The sequence below is a fragment of the Pipra filicauda genome, unplaced genomic scaffold, assembly GCF_003945595.2.
Source record: "Pipra filicauda isolate LSUMZ 115617 unplaced genomic scaffold, ASM394559v2 scaffold21_size4447388_pilon, whole genome shotgun sequence".
Taxonomy (NCBI): domain Eukaryota; kingdom Metazoa; phylum Chordata; class Aves; order Passeriformes; family Pipridae; genus Pipra; species Pipra filicauda.
In genome coordinates this window covers 288,523-310,855 of record NW_024104332.1, presented here as the reverse complement: position 1 = coordinate 310,855, position 22,333 = coordinate 288,523, and the positions used below count along the sequence as shown (strand labels likewise).

The following is a 22,333-nucleotide window of genomic DNA, read 5'->3' as shown; positions in this document are numbered from 1 at the left end:
TCACTCACTGCAATGGAAAATAATGGATAGGACGGAAAGGAGAAGGATAAGTCAGGTGAATTATTAGAATTTGTGTTGTGGTGTCCCAGTACATAACCTTGAATATCTGCAGGCCGAGTACTGAGGCAAAATGATACCCCAGGCTCTTCAGATGATCTCTTGGCAGAATTCCCCCTAAGATAACTTGGGAAACTGATCTCTTTTCTGCAGACAATGCAAGACCTGCCTGCAGTCTAATCCCTAGGAATCACAACCCTACTGATCCACAGTGGGGGCCTGTGTTAATAAGGAGTATGGATTTACTATAAAACTTCAATAGCAGTGGAATTTACAATTAAAAACCACAATGAGGACAAACACATAATTGAGTTCACTTAAGCATTCATTTAGCTGCTAACAGAAAACTCAGTGACTGATCTCCAGAACACAGGCATTACCTGTGCGTGGGACACCTGTGGTTTCCTGCTGGATGAAGATGGGAGTACTCTCCTGGTTTTCCTCCACGGCATAGATGCTGATGTTGTACTGAACTCCCGGCATCAGGTCACTGAGCGTCACAGAGGTTGCAGTGTCGGGCAGGTTGAGCTCTGTGCTGCTGCCTTCCACAGAGGGGGTGTAGATAATTCTGTAGCCTAAAGCAGGAGAAATTGTAGTCCTCAGCACAGTCAGTAAGCCAGCACAAAGAGTGCTGGAAATGAGGGCTAAACTGATCTCCCTACTGAGGTTTGATAAAAACAGTCCTCAACTTCAGCAGGACCTGTGGCTTGTCCATGCTCACGTCCCATCTACAGACCACACACTCATAACACCTTCCAAAGCATAATCTGACCTGGGTTAGAATATTTCTGAGGTTTAACATTTCAATTTAGGTCTGTACAGTTCTCGTGCTTCCTATGGGATCTGGATGACAGATACAGATAAAAGGTCACGGGGTTTGCTTTTATTTAACACAAGTCCAGAAGGAATTATGTTGTATCCAGCCTCCTGAATTGCTTGCTTCAGACACTGAAACCCAGCAAATGCTGAACTGCCCATGTGCTTTCCAGCTGGTCTCAGATTGGGCAGAATTCTGCACTAGCCCTTTGTCCCAGAGTTATACTTCAGTTTCTTTTCTACCTACCTTTCAGATTCTACCAATAACGCAAAACAGGTGCACTCCAGTGGGACCAACCTGTGATGGGAGCCTGTGGTCTGCTCCAGCTGATGACAATTGATGTGTCATCCACACTTTCCACTGTGTGATCGGGAGGTGCATCGGGAGCTGTTTAAAGGAATAAACAGAGGAGAACAGCAAGTGTGAGGATAAGAGATAATGAAACATCATTGAGCAAACAGTGAAAACAGCTTTCAAAGTGCAGCAACATCCACCCACACATACCTGTAGTCTGTGAAGTAGACAGGATCAGATTCTGCTCTCCTTCTTCAGAGATCTGATAGACGTTAACAATGTACTTGCGACCAGGAAGCAAGTCAGGGATGTTGACAGAAGTGGCTGTGCTTGGAAGATCTAAGGAAGGCAGGAAAGAAAAATTTGCCTTAGCAATTCCATCTTCTTGCTTTCTCTCCAAATTAAATAATTGAGACCTCTGTTCTAATCTGGGCTGAATCACAGTCTTCCTGCAATAAAACAGCAGTTGTTCTGCACTGTGTCTTTGGTTCACCACAGAAAAGCTGTGTGGAGCAAGCAGCCACCACCTAGGACAGCAAGGCTTGATGTGTGACATGGCAGGGCAACTGGAGTAGCAGCCCCCTGCACACTGCTGGCACACAGCCATCTCAGCTGAGTACTCACTTCATACCCTGCCTGGTGTATTTTCAGTACAGAAATGTATGGAAAAACTTTCACATGAATAGGTTATGTGGAAAGACTGACTCATGAGCAAAGAAGAATGATATTATGAGGGCTGGTGAACTTCTCTCCCCACTCCCTTCTCCCAGATGTCCACCTACGTGCCAGATGTAAAAATTCCCCATGAAGCAGCTCCTCACTGGCCAGACTGAAGCCAAGCATCTTAAGGGAAACTGGGAATTGCCTTTCAATTTGCCTGTAAACCTCTGTCTGTAGACAGATGAGCTCAGGAGCTGCTTCACAGCACAGCTCAGCTGTCTGGGCAGACAAGAAAGGTTGTGACAGTGCTGGCAGTCCCCATGTGAGCCAATTCTGCTCAGGAGTCCAAGCCCGAGCCTTCAGGGGAGCAACAGTCCAGGGAGAATTTTTAGGTCGGGGGATTACTGTTCTTTTTCTCACGTTGCTCTTCTGTCTCACTCATATCCCAATACCCATTATAACCTCAAATCCTTGTGAGATATTGCTATTACCATTGTTAAGACAGGAAAGTAGGAAAAAAGTTAAGATGAAATTACATGTGTTGACATAGGCCGCACAGTAGATATCGGAAAAAGGATTTCAATTCCTAGATCTGAGTCCAGTGACTTTAACCACCTTCCCAGCTCAGCTACACTGTCACATTATCAAAGATGAGGAAGATCAATCCAAAGAAAACAACTGATACAGCAGACTGGAACAGACATCCAAGCAGCCAAGAGGAGGCATTTGGGAAAGATTTCTCTGACCATTCTGGTGGAAGGACAAAGGTATGGCAAAGGAAATTATCCAGGAGGCAGGTTCAGAAAACAGATTTGGTTCTCTTCTTATCTGCACTGCTGCTCACTTCAGGATGCTTTGGGAGCCAGTAACTCTACATGATTTCAAAATGAAAAAAGCCTGGACAAATTCATGGAGCTGAAAAGAATAAATATATCTACCCACAGTTATTGCAAATCCACCTCTCCTGGCTCAGAGAGTTTTCCTTTGCAGGATCCTGGGACAGTATTCTGAGAGGGCTTTGCTCTATACTTGCCTTGTTCTCCTACAGCCATTGATGGAGAGAGGACAATGAACTGAGTGAGTTTTTAATCTGAGCTGGTGCTGCCACTCCCGTATCCTAATGGAATCATTTGAAAGACAGCGAGATGCTCACTGTTTACACCAGCTGTACTGACTGTCACAAACCAGGCATGTGATGCACTGTTAGCAATGCTTTGGTCTGGCAGACTCAAGAGTGTCTCACCAAGATACTGCGGCTCATCGCCCTCCTCGCTCAGCTCGTACTCAACACGGAACCCAGAAACTGTGTCAGAAGCAGAAACCCAGGAGACAACAAAGCTGTTGGCTGTGATTTCAGTGACAGACTCTGAAGTAGCAACCACAGGAGGAAGAAGAGTTGTCTCTCCTGAAACAGTGTTGCCTGCAAGAGAGAAGAGAGGTTTAATTAACCATCGCTACTTTTGTGTTAATGGGATGCACAAAGCAAGGACTTGGGTGAAGGAGATCAGGTTTTTCTGGATGGCCCCCGGTTCAACTCACTTGTCACTGCTGTGGTGCTGGTTGTGGTAAAATCGAAGCGAGTGACTTCTTTGTGGCCGTACTGCTGAACACTGATGAGCTGTCCCTCATATATCACACTGGGCTTCAGGCCTGAGATGGTGTAGGAGTTCTGGTAGCCAGGGATGGTGGCTTCCTTCCACTGCCTTCCAGAGTTTTTCTGCAAGAAAAGGGACACTCAAATAGTGAGAGACTCTCTAGCCGGCAAGCAGGGGAATCTAGTGACCTAATGTGCTGCACGGTTCCTAACCACTGTAATATCTAAACACAGGTATGACTTGAATGGCCCCAATGCACAGACAGAACCAAGTGAAAACGAGCTGAGAAAAGTATCCCAGGAAACAGGACTAATGTCATTTTGGGAGGTTAGGTATTACAGTGGTAAACTTAAAAACAACCTCGCTTTGAACTTTTTCCTTTACAAAGAGCATTTTTTTGTAATATATATAAAGTTAACTCATTTCTTTATCAAAGTGCAGTAAGGGGTGAAGGAATGGCTGGAAAATACATATTTGAAGGCTGTTCACAATAACACTCTAAGCCACCATCTGAAAACAATATACAGAAAAGTTCTTCCCTTCTACCCTGTATTTGAACTCTATGGGAAGCCTAAAATAATGCTCCATCCTCTGAGGTTTGTGTGCTTTAAAGTCCATTTCTTTCAGGCCTTCATCCAAGATACACTGAAGTCAGTAAAGAGACTTGAGTGCCTTGAATGGCTTTGGATCAGGGCCTTTATTGTTCTCTTAATAACAGGCAGCATGGAGGTATTAATGTTCTTAATCATTAAGTGGTCTTTTGTGAAGCTGCACTCAGGGGACCTGTAACACAACTCATCTACATTGGTTAAAGTGAATCATTCCTCAGATAGGAATGAAACACCCAGCAATGGTTAACCAGCTTTGGCTTACACTTTACAGAAGATGGGAGATGACTGTTTATTTAATCCTACACTAGCTGTTTATGTCTTCATATCCTACTCATCTTTACCTCCTCATTAATAGGATAAAATGTATTCCAGCTGTCTCTGGATATGCACATTACTAAAACAATGTTTCTTAGGATGAAGAAGCTTCCACGAGGATTTACATTCCTTAAGGTGAGGAAGAATATAAACTTGTCTGCTTGCTGTTCTAGTGCTTTGTTTAATAAGATACTTAATGAACACAGTGACCAGTAAAATTTGGGCAGGAAAACATTAAATGTTTATACAGCACTGGCTGTCTTTGATACTCCAGAGTAGCTGTTGACCTTGACAGGGTAAGGACACAGAATTAGCAAATCAAGTTTGCTGGAATTGTGTCAGTCACTATTTTCAGACACCAGAAAAAAAGCCAAATACAGTATTTTTGATCAACAAATGATGACAAATGTGGCACTCACCGGTCTCCAGCGCAAGATGTACTTGGTGATGTGAGATCGTTCAGGAGCATTCCACTGGATGGGGTGGGAATTTGGCTGATTTGCACTCTCTGTGATGATCACCTGAACGGGCCCAGTTGAACCTGAAAGGAAGAATTGCAGTTTTTAACATACTGGGGACGTTTTTCTTCTGCCTTTGTTGTGGAGTCATGAAAAAGCAAGGAAGTTGCATGGCTCACACAGTATTGCTATACATGGGAAATGTGTTACATTGCTGTTGTATCCCTAATGCTTCACTGCTCCTTAGAAAAATGAGGAATTAGAATATATTCTGGGGGGGAGTTTAACATGCCCTGTTTGACTTAATTTCCTGTGAGTTATGAATGAAATAGAAAATGAGAGGTCCAGTATAGAAAAAGTCTGCAAAGCAAAGTCACATTGTTCAAAGAGAGGGAGGGAACTGCTTTTATCAGTCAATATCTTCTGCAATGGGAGCAGGGAAGCTGATGAGAAATGTCTGCCAAACCCAAATCTAATCTTGCAGCATGGTTAGGGAAAATTCCTGATCTGACCTTGAATACAACCTGAAAAAGTAGATTTCTTTATCAGTTGATTTGAACCACTAATTTTGTGACTCTGTGGAGCACTCCACAGATAGTGAGGCTTGTCTTTTGCACACAAACCCCACCGGAAGGGTGGTAGTCTTGAGACAAGTCAGGCCCAGGAACTCATGAAAATTCAAGTTCAGCAGTGCTCTAATGCTTAAGACTATTTTAGCTAGACCAGGCTCAGGCATATTTTCTCCACAAAGCTCTCCAGTGGAGAAGGAAAGGTTTAATGATCCCATGGTTCTCCTTTCAGTCCGTCCCAGCCCCGCTGGGGAGGTTTCACTGAACACTCAGCAGCACTGTCCTCACGTTAGTTCTCAGAAAATCCCAGCAAAGAGATCCCTGGAATCTGCAGAAAAGTGTTTTAGCCATTAAATACCTTCACCCTCCCCTCATTCCCGACATTTCTAATAATAATTTATTTGGACAACCATGTAACATACATAACTGCTCCATATTTAACAGGACTTCTAGGCAAACAAACCTGTGCCCACAGGCAGAAAATTTCAAAGCTCACCTAACCCCAAGACTACACTCAGAAACATTAGATTTGGGTTATTTACACATTTTCAGTCCCTCTTGTGTCTAAAGCAGCCCAAAGTCCTGGTCTCCAGGCTGGAGGCATGCATATTTCACATAGCTTAGGCAGATGTTTGTTTAAGCACTCTGACAGAAGTCAATGAAGCTCAGCAAGCCTTAATATTTCATCTTATTCAGAGGAAGACAGTGGCAGTTGCAACCTTAAACAGGAAAGGTTCCCCTTATCATGTTCTGTTCAGGGAACTGAAGCTGAACAACCAACAAACAGGCATTGCCCATACCTATGAAGAGTTCCTGGAACTGCCTGGACAAACAAGAGTTCAAATATTTAGTTTCTTTGGGGAACTGATCAGGCAAAATGTTTCATTCTGTGATGGATTCTGCTTCTGTAGTGAGTGGCAGAGGAAGGACTACACATGTATGATTTTTAAGCAATATCAACTGAAGATCACACATGTGATATCACTAAATACCAAGAGGCAACATAAACCCAAGTTGCTGTGTGAACCAACAGCGACTCTCTAACGTAATCCTGGCTTCAGGAATAGCTGCAAACAGCCTGGCCCTCTCTTTATAATCATGACATCTGCTTGTGTCTGCCAGGGGGTGGGGGGAAACTGGCTCTCTTTGAAAAGGAAACCAAAAGGCATAATGTACAAAAACTTGAAGAGGTGAGGGGTGCCAAGTTTGCCTTCCTCACGTCTCACTGAGCAGAAAGGCTCATCATCTGTGGGGTTCCTTACCTGGGTAGGTCTGCAGAGGCTGGCAGTGCCATTCCCCAATCCCACGCCCATAGCAGTAGCACTGGTATCTGACCCCATGGACATACTTCTCCCAGGAATCTCCGATTTGGTAGAAGGTCCGGGTTTCTGAATCCTGGCACTGGTCTAAAGGCACAAAAGAGACAGTTATCCCTTCATGTTGCAGAAACTACAGTGAAAAATCCATGCTGAACACAGAAGAGTAAGTGACAAGAGACCTGTATACAAAGAAATGCAACACCAATGTTTATTTGCGGATATAGTGACGTAAAGAGAAAGTAGCCACAGAAACTAAATCTCAAATTAAGGTTCTTGATATATCACTGCATGTATTCAGTTAGAGCTTAGGCAGCCAATTCAGCTGTGATGCATGTGTTAAGATACTGTTAATTCCAGGCTGTCCCCCTGGCAAGCTTCCCAGGCAAGTCAATGGGGTGTTCCTTCAAGAAAGGATTTTATCTTCTGTGGATCCCAGTTCTGCTCTGGTCAGGCAAGTTCATTTCTCATCCAAAGCTAAACCATCCTGCTCTCAAGGAGATCAATGGCAAAATTCCTCCTGGCTTCAGCAGAATTTAGTTTTACTTTAGAAGTCCTGTGAACTTTCAGCGGAATCTTTCCAGATTTATCATTGTATAAACCAAAGGAGGACAGATCAGATCCCGAAATCAGCTTAACTAGTGTAAATACAACACAGTATCAGCACTGCAGTACACTTTCTAGTCTGACAACTGCCTGTGTTCCTGGCCCAATGGAAATTTTCAGTGAAAACTAGCATTATGCCTGCTTGGATAAACAGGAGCCTTATTTAGAGAGCCAACAAAATTAAAATTTTGATTGTACCTTTACGGATGGCTGAACTTTCCCCTCCCTTTCTTTCAAACTAGTAATTTTCAGGAGCTTTACAATCCAAGTTCCTTCAGTAAACATGGACAGGTATTACTGTAAATAAAGCAGAACTTCACCACTAGTAATTTCTAATAGATTTTCTTGGCAATACCTTGAAGGTCTCTTAGACTTAGTAATTGCAAACCAAACTACCAGGTCTTATCTTCCAATCAAGGAAGGGGAGGGAGGCAGAAGAGATGAAATCTCATTCCTGCAGAGAACCAGGATGGTTTTGGAAACCTCCAGAGCGCTGTTAACACGTGTTCTCATCCTGAGCTTTCTCTCTCTGCCAGAACAAAGGGCAGCCAAAAAACTCAATTCAGTCTGAGGTAAGTTAATATACACTGGTGTTCCTTCCTCAGTTTGCCAAGAAAACTCCTAAAGATTTTAGGATAAAGGAAAGAAAACTGATCCTATCATCAGTGCCCAGCTGCAAGTTGTTTTATCAGTGTTCAGTCTCAGAGGCCTGTCAGCTAAGATGACAGCTTAGGTACCAGAATTCAGCCAAATCACCACAGCCAGGGACTAAACCTGCCTCACTACCACAAGTTGCTACATTTTTAAGACGCATGTTGCCACACTCTATTACTACTGCATCAGTAACTTCTTCTGTGGCAAGTGTGATAACCCAATCTTACGTCCTTAAAATTCCAAATGCCCTTCCCACTTTTCCTCCAGCAAATCTAATATTAATTCTGGTTTTTTGCAGTTGTGGAATTCAAGACAAAGTGGGCAAAGACTGGGCCCAAATTCACACACCGGTTTCACCATCCCACAACCAGATTCTACACAGCCACAGAGTGTGTTTGACAAGTGGGAAGAGCTGGTGACTTACCAACAGGGTCACATTTCCATCTGCCCCGGCCCTGGCCAAAGCACGTGCAGTTCAGCATGTGCCCCTCATCGTGACGCTTGTGGAAGGTCTGGTTCACATCGTAGGTGATGCCGTCCACGATGCACTGGTCTGTGGGACAGACAGCAGAGTTTGTCAGCAATAGCTCTAAGTGTTAGGACAGAATCCTTCTGCTTGGCAGGTGGTTCCCTCCGCTTGATCAGTGCACAGAGACTGACCATGACAAGCTCCACTCAAGCAAAAGGCAGCCCTCCTGAAATCTGTGACCATCACAGGTCAGTGCTGCATCCACACCACTGCTCCTGAGTTCAGTTATCGGCAGTGTGCAAACAAGCAACACCTGCAGAAAAGAGCTCTGTAGGATGCAATCTGAAGTACTCCAACTACAGAATTGCCTTGCTCTTTTTCACAGATTCCACGTGTCAAAGACGATCTAAGCCAGCACACTGACTCTCCAACTACCTCCTCTGGGGAAGGTCTCGACTGAAACACCTCAGTGAGTATTGCCTCAAATCATTGGAACTACACAAGGAGAACGAGTCTTCTTCCAATTCATGAAGATAGCATGAAGAAGTACAAACATTCTCATGATGTTATTCTCTTGGGTATCTCTGCTCCACTTTGTAGGAATCTGAAGGCAGGAGCAGATCTATTACACACACAAGATGCTACTGGTGCCTATTACTCTGCTCTTCTTTCAAAATCCAGTAACCAGACTCCTCCCTGCTTAAGTACAATGGTATCAATCTATGAGGTTCAATGTCAATCTAGGATCTGGCCCAGAATTCCTAACTCCAGTCTAATCACAGCAGGAGCAGAAAATCAAAATAAACATGAAAACCACCCCAGAAGTATGTTGTTTTGTTAACAGGGACCCAAGAGACCCAAGTTCAGTTCCGGAGTCAATCCCAGACCATCTGTCCTTGGGGAAGTGACTCCAGCCTTTCATTCCCCATCATACTTTCCCACACCATGGGCACAGCATCAGGATAAACCAAGGAGTGCCCAGACTCTCCTGCGGGCACCAAGGTCTGGCTGCTGTGTTTAAACAGCTCTACTTAGATAACCTTTGCCTCTTGAAAAAACAAAGCATCTCTACTCTCCTCATCAAGAAAGACCCCTTTAACTCCAGAATGAAACTGCAGAGGACCAGCTGCATAAGTGGAAAAAGGAGTTCCACAGACCAGAACTTTGAGCAGTGCCTTTCCCACTGTTCTGAAGGAAACACATTTAAAAAATCCCTTCCAAAGCCCTTGGGTGAGCCTTTCCCTATAAATTATATCCCATTTCAGCAGTGGTGTTAAGAGTCCTTTCTTGGCTGTTTGACAGCAACCCCCCTGCCTTTTCCAGACATGAAGCCAATGCTGTGAGCTAGCTGTAGGATGATCAAATGTCTGTGCTTTAAGTCTTCTTTTTTTGGTACTGCTTAAGCACTTCTCCACTTGGACCACTCATACAAATAAGTAAATAAGAGCAATCTCAGTGCTTTCCTGTCAACTTTTCATACAGATTAGCCAGCAAAGGGCTAATCTAGCACAAAGGAATTGAAAATTTCACGGCAGAACAATAAAACAGAACGGCTCTGCATTCAAACTTCAGACTAGTCTGGAGTTTTGTCTGTTCTTGAAAGGGGGAGGTGCTTCTACTGAGCTCTCCATAAAGTCACAGCAATACCAATTCTTAAATGTAGACAAAAGAAGGAAGGAATATCTACTGATCAAGCTAATCAAGGTCTGTCTCTGCTTGCTAGTCTGCAAAGGTTGGAATTTACTTTTCCAGTGCATAAACACAGCAGGAATTTCACAGCTCCTCTAATTCCCTTCCTTCTCAAAAGAGAAGCTTGATAATACACAGTTCTTGAGCAAGGGCTCAAACTCAGAACGATGGAAAAGAATACCCATTTCTCCCACCACCTCCCTTAGACTAAAGTGGTGATACCATCGTGCAAGTCAGTACCTCTGAGCTGGGAATAGGCAATGCAGGTCCACTCTCCACGGCCGTTTCCAACACAAGTACATCTCATCATATGGCCCATGTCGTGCTGCTTGTCCCACTGGTCCCCAACACGGTACATGACACCATCATTGGTCGTGCAGATTTCTTCATGGGCTGGGTGAGAAGAAAGCAACAGGATACTTTACATGGCAAGAATTAACAAGATCTTGAGGGCTGAGACCATCTGCAATGCCCCTTCACACCATGTAGTGGTTTCTGCATCTTAACAAGGAAGCTTTAGGTATCCTCTCAATATGGAATAGCTGGGTGATGACAGTGTCTAAGTGGAGACTCCTTGCAGGAGACTCCTGATTCATCTTAATTCTTATTTGGAAGCTACTAGAAATAGCTCCTGTACCATGTCCAAGGGGTGCCATGTGAAAGAATCAGTTCTTGTTCCACACATGCCTTCCTAAGAACTCAGCCATTTGAAGACCTATGTGTTCCACAAGCTGTTTAAGGACTCAGATTCTACATTACATCAGTTACCAAAGGCCTTTCATTTCAGAATTGGTAGTCACATTCCCTCTCACATGTCCCCTGCTGACATCATGGAGATGAGCATGGAGGGTCAGAATAGACCACAGCCTTTTGACATTATTACATCGATATTATAATTCCAGACTTACTCCTAACCACAGGTCAGGCAAGAGGAAGTGGTGAGATGTGAGGGAAAAGCTTTGACAGATGCCAGACAAAAACCTCACTTGCACAAAGCACTGCAGTCCAATCCCTTTGTGGCTCTCAGCCTTACCAGCCATGGGGCAGAACCCAAACTTCTGGTCGGCGTCGTAGTTCTCGGTGGTCCCACACCACTTCATGTTGTCCCTCCGTCCCTCCGACGTGCAGTCGGTGTAGTTGCGGTTGTTGTACAGGAAGGGGAAGTGGCACAGAGCACCATTGGAGTTGCCACCCCGTGTTTGCACCAGAACTGTACAAAAGGGAAAAGAAAACAGCTGCAGACGAGGCCTGCACTCTCCCCTCGCAGGCATAGGAGAGCTTGGGAAAAAAAAAAGCCACCAGCACTATTTTTTCCCACGTGCGCCCTGTGTATTATCCACAGGCCTCTTTTCTTGGCTTTAATTAATTCAGATCTGGAAACATAAGCCTTGCACAAGGTCAGTTCAGTTCAAGCATTGCTTCGGAAGGAGCTGCAGAGTCAGCCATGGGAATTCCTGGGGACCAGGGAAAACCAAAGCTTACTGTGTTTGGGAAGCAGCTTTGCAGACGCTTTATCCCAAGGCCTAGGAAATGAAATGAACTCACAGTTCCCAGCATACCTGTATTACCTCACTGAGGCTATTTCCCTTGGGCTCTGAGGAAAATCTCTGCCCTCAGGGAAGGGTTACAGTTCAGTTATGTACAACAGGACAAGCCAAAACCTCTCTGCAGGCTGGAAGCTTCATGTTTTGCAAGCAGCAGTGGAAAGAGGGCTGTAATCTACCTGAACTAATCACCTCTTGGGCAACTCTGCTTTACAAATAACGGGAAACAAGGAGGCATTTACTGAGGTCTTTCTATATTGACATTTCTCTTCTCCCACAGTGTACCACAAGCAGCCTCACTAAAACAAGTATGTGTATGTGGACAGAGTTTTTTGTGTGTGGACAGAGACAGTGATTTTTGGGTTTTCATTGTTTGGGTGGTTTGTTTGTTTTTTTAAAAAAACAAAGAATATTATATGTGCTGCAGAGAAAGGCCTGACTTTTATCAGGAAAAAAAAAACAAACAACTGAAGCAGAACAGAATTTTTAAAAAAAAGGACTGTGCAGTATAAGCAGCAGCATTTTCATGTGGCAACATGAAAAATTCTGTCCCGGGGCAGACCCCAGAGAAGCTGCCTGGACACTGTTCCATGGATGCCTGACAGGCTTTCCAGGAAGTGCAACCACACAGGTAGTTCTGTGTTGGGAAGGGAACGCTGACCATGCACAGGCAAGAGGGAATGCTGCTGCATTAGTCATGCCCCAGCTCTTGATCAGAGACCACAAATCACATTAAGATCACTGCTATATATGGCAGCCTGGCTAGATAGCCAGGATGGAGGGAGTGACAGGACTGCACAGACTGTACTCCATGGTTATCCTCCTCTTCACAGCCTAATATGGGCATTGCCCTAAGCAAGTCATTCAAACAAAGCCAAAGTCCTTTAGACCAAAGCTCCACCCTGACCAGGTACTCCCGTTCTAAGGTCAGCTCAGAGAAGAGAGAACAGGACTCAAAAGGTACATCTGTAGCACCCTGACCACCCTCCAAAGATGCCAAGAGCACACAAGTGCTCTGTCATCAGGCAGCCTTCATTCACAGCACTGCCCTGCTGTGAGGCATGCACAGAGTCCCTCCAGACTGCTGGAATGGGTCAGGCAGCCTGTTCCTATTTTCTCTGCTCCTTCCTCCATCTCTACACAAGGGTCACGTGCATGTGAAGATCCTCTGAGAAGCACTTACCATTCTGCTCAGTGCAGAAGGAGTATCTCCTGTCCTGCTCGAAGTTGGAAGTGGTGCTGCACCAGAGGTGCCCATCTGTGCGGCCTTCGGTGGTGCAGGAATAGAAGGTCCTTCCATCGTAGGTGAAAGGCAGAACACAGGGCTCTCCATCAGAATTGCCACCATACGTCTGGGTCACAGCTTTAAAACAAGCAAATCACAGCATTAGATTCTGGTTTAAAGTAATCCCCAAATCTCAGGGCTCTAAAACAGCAACAGCCCCTCTAGGCCAAGTCACTGGCTGCTGGGAACCCACACTGACTGCCATGGACCTGGGCCAACACACACCAACAGACAACTTAACCCCACAGCTGTGTCATTCTTTTACATTCTTTTCTGAACATATATTATTGCAGCTCCATTTGAATAAAGTTATTAATGCTGCTTCCCAAGGGCTCTGTTTTCCCTCAGAAAGTTATATATAACTCAATGGGAAACATTACTGCCCTGGAGAACCAGGCTTTAGATAACCAAATCAACCATTTCTTCACCCCTTGCACCTTTCTCCAGTATTTCTTCCGATGGCATTTCTAATATACACACAAAAGAGTCTACTTCAAAATTAAGCCACGGGGCAGTCCTAAAGCCCTCACTGGGCTGGACAGGCTCCAAACACAAAGTCGTACCTATCTCCTGGCAGCTGACTCCGTTGCCCAGGCAGGTGCAGAGCATTTGCTGGCTGCCCTGTGTCTTGAGCCACTGCATCCCCACAGAGTAGACCACCCCGTTGTCAGTGATGCACTGCCCGTAGGGCTGAGGTTGTGGCTGCTGGGGCTGGGGCTGGTACAGCGCGGTCTGCACGTTCGTGAAGCTGGGAGAGCCAGACCCTGCAGGACACGGGAGAGAAGGGAGATGTGGGATGTAAAGCTGCGGAGCAGAACGCTTCAGTTAAACGCTGGGGTAAAAAAAAACCTCAGGCACTCCGTCAAATGGAAGGCACAACTCTCTCGGTGTCCCGAGACACATTCTAATTATTCCACTTAGCAAACTTCAAAATTAGAAGAATGACTCCCCTTTCTGTCAATGATAGCCTCTAGTTTCCAACACTGTGGAGTGGCCTCAGAGAGGATTTAGAAACTGCTTTTCCCAGGAATTGTTTAGAAGCCTTTTATTTTTGGGAAAAAAAAAAAATTGAGCTGAAGGAAATGTAAAATAGAAAAACCTAGATCAATGACAAGACAAAAAAAATTGCCATGAAAGTAGGAAGGTAAGGCAAAAAGGATTAATTTTGAATTTTTCATTGAAAAAAAACCCAAACTACAAATGTATTCATTTACTCTGGAATTTTTAAGCTTTGTCTCTCACTATTATTACAAATAACATGCCAAAAACTTTTAGTCAAAGAGGCCTGTTGTCTACATCATGTAAATTTTTGTTAATGATTCCCACAGGAACCTCCACAAATTCAGCTCTGCTGGAATAGGGGAAATAATAATGGAAACAAAACACTGGCACCCTTGAAGAGTTGTGCATTGTGAAGTTTAGACCTTAGGAGAGTCTGAAGTTAACCTGCAGGTACCAAACAGCTAAAGGTCATTTACCAAGAGAAATTTAGTGCAGGTATTGCAGGAAAAAAGGAGTCTTACACTGCAGTCACTGATAAGAAACCTAGATACTTAAAATGACAAAAAAAAGAATTTAGAAGCTGAACACTTAAACCTTGGGCACAAAAAATATGCTATCTATAAACTAGGTAATATTTCATACCAAAATTACAAACTATCTCATGTACATGTATCAAATAGCATTGTATACATTCCTTGACATTTTTTGGTTTTTAAAGCTCAGTCATTAGTAGGTGTATTTATCATGTCAAAGAAACCAGATGGTCTCTGGGATTTAAATTAAAGACATTTCAGGAAAGCTACCCTGAGGCGAATACATAAAGTTCAAATATTAACTTGGAGTGCCATGCTTCCAAGACAAAGACAGTTCCCGTGGATGCAGGGCCCTAGCTGTGATTTACTGCACTGTGATCGTGCAGGGAATCCCATCTGCACGTGCAAGACCCATTTGTGCACAAAAACACGGTAAGAATTAATCTTGTCTCCACACACACAAACAAGGAGCATCTCCTGAACTCTGATCCTCTTTGTTACTGACCTTTTCCAGACAATTACATACCTAAATTAGGATGGAACAACTCAGCTCCAGGTCCTAGCCATTCAAAAGGTGCCATTCCCCGTCCCTTTCCCTACGTTACATGCCATGATGCCCCACCTACCAGTGCTGGTTGTGTGCAGGGACGTGTGTCTTTCGCATTTCCATTCCCCTCTGCCGTTCCCGGTGCAGACGCACTGAAGCAGGTTTCCACGGTTATCCTTCTTGCTCCAGTTGTCTCCAATTCTGTAGGAAGTCTTGGTGTCATGGTCATTGCACCGATCTGTGTAAGGAACGTGCCTGTTAGCTGTGTCTGCACGGGATGGAGTCACCAGGCAGTTTCTGGCACCGAACCACCAACACTATCAAATGAGAGGGAGTTTATAAAAACCCACCACATTTTCTGTAGCCCTCTATTGCAAGCTCTTGATGCACTAAAGCCTGCTCTAAACTGCACAGGCTGAGAGCATCTGAAAATCCTGGCGCTTTAGCCTAGGGGAAATTTCCCATTTATTTCCAGAACTGCACTTTCACTTTGTAGTCATTGTCAAAATGAGCATCATAACATTCCCAGTGAGAACATGGTAAGCTGTGTTCAAAATCAATGTGAAAAACCATGTACTATATTGAAAACATTCCTGATAGTTATTTAAAAGCCATTTTAAACCTGTTCTGTCTAGCATACACCTTTAAAGCCTAAACTTGTTTTCATGTCTTTGTATTCTTCCTTTTTGTGTTGTTGTTTTTGAACACAGAAGTGTTTCAGCTGGGTCATTTCATACTATACATAGTTCAGGGCTCTCTTTCAGCTGGAAGAAACTAAAACCTGTTTGAGGGCAGTATGTTAAATTCCATTTCTTCCAAAAGAAGTATGCATGAAGCTGAAGTAAGGTTAATATAAGCAGCTCATGCCACACCAGAATACCAGACTTCCTAAATCTTCCTGTTGTCTCTAATAGCCCACAGCCTCCAATGAATTGAGTAAATGGGTTCAAAGGACAGCGTAACAAACTACTTTTGTCTGGATGCCAGATCCACATGGATTAACTAGTTCTTCTTCCATTACAACATTTTACCTACTCGTTCAAGGGAAACTTGATACAGTGGCTCAAATATAATCATGGATCAATGAACATGGATTTATGAAGAACTGTGGAAGGACATATGCATTAAGCCAGATTGCTGAGAGAGCACACAGGACAGAATACGAATGTAGAAAATATGTTAGTAATTTGCAGTGCTAAAGTGACCAAAAATTGAGTTTTTGCCAGAAGAATGGTAAATTGGTAAGATATTCCTCACCAATTTCATTTATTCAGATATTCCTCATGATGTCATTTAGCAAATGTGAAAAAAAACCTGTCTTAAGGACACTCTTCTCAAGTTAGACAATGAAAAGCTGAAATGTCTTCCAAGAAACCAGCTGTGATTCTGGAAAATGCTGGCCATAAAAGATAAACAGCAGCAGCATACACTGAAGTGTAATGACACTTTGTGGGCTACAGGTATTATTTTACACACATAAATTTGAATTTCTCTATTTGATTGCAATTGGAAAACAAAATGAAAAATGAACAGGTCATTATACTGCAATTTCCACTACAATACAACAGGGCAGACCTGAGTTATGGGAAGAAAGCTACTGCCAAATACATTTTATTAGTAATAATAACTTCTCCAAAATTCACAAACAACACACTCTGTTTTATTCATTCCCATTTGACAGGTAACGATTTTTTTCCCCATGTGTTTTTAACAGATTTAATATTGTCAAGGCTGGTTTGATTTTTATAGCTTATTTCTCGACCAAGTCTCTCCAGATCTTCAGTATTAATCCCAATCCTCCTCAGTGTTTTAGTTCTTTACAGGTCTGCTGTTTCTATCAGCAGAAAGCCATTATTTGTATACCTTGAGGCAACTGAATATGAGGCAATTGAAAGGCTACAGAGGAGTTTCTCAAACTTTGCATAACCAAGGTATAAGGTACAAAGTTAAATTTTCTTGAGACAACTGGTATAAAACAGAGATAGCTCCGCTACAGAGCTTGCTCCTAACAGAACTGGAACAGAAGGTCAATAAACAAGCAAGATTTGGGATTTTAAAAGCCCTGTTTGCTTTGCAAATACAAATATAGTGGAATATTTACAGTAATGTTCCTCAGTGATGCAAAAAGTGGGGGGGGGGCGGGAATCACCTGTGCTGCAAACAGGGGAGGGAGGAGAACTGACAGATGAAAGGTTAGGGCAGACAAAACAAACCCTGGTTTAGCTAACACGAATCAAACAGTAACAGAGAAAAAAAATACACTATTTTAATCTGGCAGATTGTGCTGATGGAACAGGAACGGAATCTTTAAAAGCACCTAATTGTCCCTCAGGAGGCTCCTTAAAAACACAGAAATGGAGCTAACAGGTAAACCCTCTGCCATTTTGTGGTTCGCCCAACTTCCTGGGAGATGCCTGACTGCGACTCAGCTGACACACACGTTCCTTAAACATTTCCCTCTAAATGAGATTAAACGCCCAAATAATCCAGCCACCCTGTCACCAGCACTGATCATCAGCTCTGGGGTATATTCCCAGACTCCAAATGGTGAGTGGGGCACCACACACTCCCCTCTGCCCCCAGAAGGGTCTGTTTCCTGCCACTTCTCAGGGGGTGGCCATCCCCCTAGAACTACTGTCACTTGCACAGGGCAGACAAAGCTAGCAGGACAAAAATAAATAAGAAAATAAATGAAAAATAAATAAATAAAACGGAGCAGCTGGCAGTTGCCAGGCTGGCACTTACTTCTGGAGGTGCAGGTGATGCGGCCACTGCCCTCACCCAGGCAGGTGCAGTCCACCATCATCCAGCCCTGGTAGGGCTTCTCCCAGGTCTCTCCTACCACATAGGATGTCCCGGCCGTGTTGTCGTAGCATCGCTCAGCTATGAGAGGGAAGGAGGGATCAGAGCCCACCCAGGGCATTCCCGCATGGGGATGCCTCAGGGAAGACAAGGAGGAAGGTGCCACCCTGACTGTGCTGAGGGAGAAGGAAGGAGCAGCCACTCACCCACAGGCTTGCAGGTCCACTCGCCCTTCCCATTGCCCAGGCACACACACTCCAACATGTATCCGCCCGTCTCGTGGGGCCGGCGCCAGGTATCGCCGATCTTGTAGGACTGGCCACCCTCATGGCAGCGATCTGTGGAGGGAGAGAGGGGAGCTGAGGTGAGGGACACACCAGGGACAGCATGGCAGTGACAAGGTAAGGGTCACCTGGCCAGGGGCAGCTGGGCTGGAGGGAGGCAAGGAGAAGGAGTGGGGCAGTGAAGAGAAGGAGGTGGACAGGCTGTGGCTGCCTCCTCTATCACCCTATAAAATGGCGCTCGCCATTTTCCACAGGCACCGCCATTTTCTTTGCCTCCCAGACCCTGTTCCCTCCTTTCAGCTAACCCCCTCCATGTTCCAAACCACAGCCGAGACCTGGCTGGTGAAAGGGGAATGTTGGGACCTGAGGAGGTGCTGTTTCTCCCTCACATCCCCCTCTCAGGCTGAGGGTTGGTGAGGAAGGGTTTGCCTCCATCTTATTAGCAGTGATGCCACTCGGGCTTCTCTGTGGCCATCCATGAGGGACATGGTGGCCAGGCCGTCATGTGGAGTATAAGGAGGTGCTTGGTGTGAGGGAGGGAAACACAGTGAGGGCCATTTGCAAACACAGGGTCTTCTTCCATGGAAATGAATAAAAAAAAAAAAAAAGGAAAAAACCCACATCCCATCCTTTATTAGGAGCCACTAAAATGTTCTGTGGGCTCATTTATGAAAGCAGGGAATCTAGGAGCTCTGAAGATTGATTCAAAGCCAGTTGCAGTCAGCGAGACTCTCCAGTGAGCTCTAAACCAGGCTGATGATGAGGAAACAAGACTGCTCTTTTGTTTGCAATTTCCTTACTGACTCTTTCTTTTCTTACAACACTTATCATCCCTGCTCAATAAAACGCCATTAAATTCAGAAGGGCTCCACTCTACTTGTTAGATTCAACGCATTATTTTTTTTCCCATGCTACAATGATGGCTGGTTTTTCGAGTCCTCTGTGGCAACACTATTATAGGATCAGTATGTGTGTCTTAAACAAGAAACTGGATACTTTTAAGAACAAGACTTTTCTCAAAAGGTGCCTCAGAGACTTTGAAATCTCAGTCTAGAAGTCCTGACAGTGATCTTCATCTGTGCTTGTAGAAAGTGTAATTATGAACTGAAGGGAAATTGTGAACAATTCAGTGACTCAATAAGGAAAGGATTTCCAGACAGAGACGTGAAAGGGGAGCTGGGGAGAAAGGACCAAGGGAAGTAAGGCGAGATCAAAAGGAAAGTATGGCTCAGGGTAGTGAAAAAGGAGTTGCAGAAACACATTAAGCTGCTGTCTGGATATCCAATTCCCATTCCCTTATGGATAAGTGTTGGATGACATTTTTGGAGGATGGAGGACTGACTCTCAGGTGGCATTTTTTTATTATCATTTATTCTGAGTAGTCCCATTAATGCTGATGGCGTTATTTTGACTCACTAGCTACAGAGCAGACCCTCATTCTTTTTTCCAGTCAGAAAAACTACTTTCAAAGGTGTGTCTGTGAAGATGCAACACACTCTTGTATGTAGTAAATGTAGTAAATGTAGTAAATGTACTGGACACTAAGAGTAAAATTTGGCCTATGTTTTTACACATAGCACTTGACCTTTTAAAAGACGAATTTGCTTGTGCAAGTGTATGTACATGGGGCAAGGACTTTCAACTCCAAAATTTTGGTGGGCTTTGGATCAACCTCCCCTGCAACTTTCCAGCTAATAGGCATTGGGAATATTGCGTAAATTGCTCTGGAAAATATGACACCAAGGAACAATAGCTCTAGTAATAGGCTTTTAGTTACATACTGGCAATGGTGCAGCTGATTCTCCCACGTCCAGCTCCAATGCAAGTACAGTCCCAGATCATGGAGTCCTTGGGGCGCTCATAGGTCTCCCCTACCCGGTAAGTGGATCCCGTGTATTTGTCAAAGCAAGTTTCTTCAGCTTTAAGGGGGGGAAAAAAAAAAATCAACTTCATGTAACCACACCAGTAACATGTACAGTCAACAGCAACACACATTCCTCGCCTCCACACACAGATATTCCTTTTTTTCCTGAGGAAAAACACCTATCAGTTTCCTTTTTCTTCCTGGGATGAAGCAGCACAGAGGAAATTGGGTGAAATTTGCCTCCTCGAGGTCCCCATGATGCTGAATAACCTCTTCTTCCCTCCCCCAGTGAGCCAGAAGTTGCTGCATGGCACATCACAGGAATGCCTGAAAGGATCAATCCCAGCTGTTTGAAGCCAACAGTACAGAAGACAGGAGGGAGCAAACATCCCCTGGAAGCTGTGTGCTTTGTCATGTTAATCCTCTTTGTTCTGACTTGGCAAAAACTGACTGTATTAATCCCAAATTCTGCAGCAGTCCCACCAAAGTCAACAGCAAAGTTCACTACTTGTGAATTGTTCACACTCGTGCATGAGTGACTACAGAATGTCAGTGCTGCCACCAGACTCAAGATCTGCAACAGCCCAACTTTCTTCACTACTGGACAGATAAAGTTCACCGTATCATAAAGACAAACTTGCTATTGGACTTTGAAACTCTAAAACTTGGGAATCTCTGCAGGAGAAGGAAAGGTAGATTGAATCCCCTTTTATGGAGGAGCAAGGAGATTGAGTACTCCTTAAAATACTCCAGCCCTGAGGCAGGCAGCACACGAGCCTTGCAAAACAGATGGCTGGGACGCTCCCATCTGTCTTACGTGAACACTATCAGCCAGGAACCAGTTTCTCTCTCTTCTATCTCCAGAGCAGCATAAAGGAATTAAGGCAAGCCAGTGGCTTCAGACCAATAAGTACAGATAGATTGCATCTGACAATCTGAACTACACTGTACCCTGGAGAGACGCATCCTCCAGCAGACCTCGCATTTCAACTTCTTTCTGTTACCTAAACTTTTTCTGCACAGACTAAACAATCTCATTTTACACTCAATTATAGAAAGCTCACAGCACCGCCGGGGGGCTGTGGAAAGTTGTAAGTTGAAATATTTTTAAACAAGCTGACGACACCGCACAGCTATGAAAAGTTGGGGTGAAGCAATCAAACAGCGCAGAGCCAGAGCTGCAAAGTGACTCCAGATTTGAACTTCCCCGTGCGAGTCCAGGAGTCAGTTCAGTTCATTATAAAGAAGAGGTTTGGCTCCAGAATTAATGTTTAGATCCAATCCTCCACAGAGATGAGTGATGTTTGGCTCAGGATTCTGGTGGCAGGCCCATCACTAATGAAAAGCATTTCTTAAAATCCCAAGCCAGATCTTCAGTGTAATTGAGTGTAGATCCCATTACTGACCCTAAGCACCAAACTTCAGCGGAAAACCCAGCCTGCCAGCTCTAACTCGTACAAGGCTTAGCTTACTCGGCACCAAAAGCCACGCCGGGGTCTCGATGCAGACAAAAGGGGCCACCAACTTACGTTCGGGCTTGCTCTCGCAGTTGAACCCTCGGCTCCCACCGTAGCAGGTACAGACCAGCGTGTTTCCCAGGTAGGTGCGCTCCCACTGCTGGTTTATCTGATAGTACCTTCCATTGTCATAGCAGGTCTCTGGAGGGACAGGAGGAGGAGGAGGGAGATGCAGAGGGGGAAGAGAAGGCAAAGTTCGGCGTTACCGAGGGCAGCAGCCGGGAGGGAAGGGGCGCGGAGCGCACACGTGTGCGGGTCCCGCCGAGCCGAGGGGCGACCCAGGGCGAGCGCGGGGGGCACACGAAGCCCCCCGGGGCCACCGGAGCTCCCGTGGCACGGCCCGCGCCCTGCCCTGCCCGCGGGCGGTACTCACGCTTGCCCTGCGCGGGGGTGCCCTGCGGCACCGACGTGGTTTGGGTCTGCGCCTGCCGCCGGCTCTTGCCGCCGGCTCCGCGGCGATGTCCCCCCGCCGCCGCGGCCCCCAGGCAGAGGGCGAGCAGCGCCAGCCGCCACACGGTGCGGCCCGGCATCCTGGCACGGCTGGGCTCGGCACGGCTCGGCTCGGCACGGACAGCCCGACGGACGGGACGGCGGCGCCGCCCGGGCGCTATATAGGGCGGGCTGGGCGGGGGGAGGCGGCCGCCGCCGCCCCGCCGCCCATTGGCCTCGGCGCCGCCGGGGGCCGGGCGGGGGCCGCCACCGCCCCGCCGGGCTCGCCGGGGTGGGAGGCCCGTCCCCCCTCGAGCAGAGCGGCCGTGCCATTTTGTACAACATCTGGCTGAACAAAATGGCCTTTTTTGGGGGGGAAGGAGAGGCAAACTTTTCTTTTTTCCTCTGAGCAGCAC

The 22,333-nt window shown here is 45.4% G+C and overlaps 1 protein-coding gene across 2 annotated transcripts in view; it reads right to left on the bottom strand.

The window, feature by feature from the left end:
• The window catches only part of FN1 (fibronectin 1), a 52,559-nt gene extending 30,515 nt beyond the window's left edge, over positions 1-22,044 (bottom strand). For both annotated transcript variants that reach the window (XM_027735657.2, XM_027735652.2), the window contains exons 1-18: positions 21,862-22,044; positions 21,501-21,629; positions 19,889-20,026; positions 18,030-18,161; positions 17,767-17,904; positions 15,101-15,259; positions 13,503-13,703; positions 12,838-13,017; positions 11,144-11,320; positions 10,351-10,503; positions 8,377-8,505; positions 6,639-6,782; positions 4,769-4,890; positions 3,368-3,545; positions 3,072-3,248; positions 1,379-1,507; positions 1,172-1,261; positions 438-632 (exon numbers count right to left, since the gene is read on the bottom strand). In XM_027735657.2, coding sequence (XP_027591458.2) covers positions 438-632; positions 1,172-1,261; positions 1,379-1,507; positions 3,072-3,248; positions 3,368-3,545; positions 4,769-4,890; positions 6,639-6,782; positions 8,377-8,505; positions 10,351-10,503; positions 11,144-11,320; positions 12,838-13,017; positions 13,503-13,703; positions 15,101-15,259; positions 17,767-17,904; positions 18,030-18,161; positions 19,889-20,026; positions 21,501-21,629; positions 21,862-22,018 — 2,728 coding nt within the window. In that variant the 5' untranslated portion in view covers positions 22,019-22,044. The remainder of the gene's footprint in view (positions 1-437; positions 633-1,171; positions 1,262-1,378; positions 1,508-3,071; positions 3,249-3,367; positions 3,546-4,768; positions 4,891-6,638; positions 6,783-8,376; positions 8,506-10,350; positions 10,504-11,143; positions 11,321-12,837; positions 13,018-13,502; positions 13,704-15,100; positions 15,260-17,766; positions 17,905-18,029; positions 18,162-19,888; positions 20,027-21,500; positions 21,630-21,861) is intronic.
• Positions 22,045-22,333: the final 289 nt, after the last annotated feature.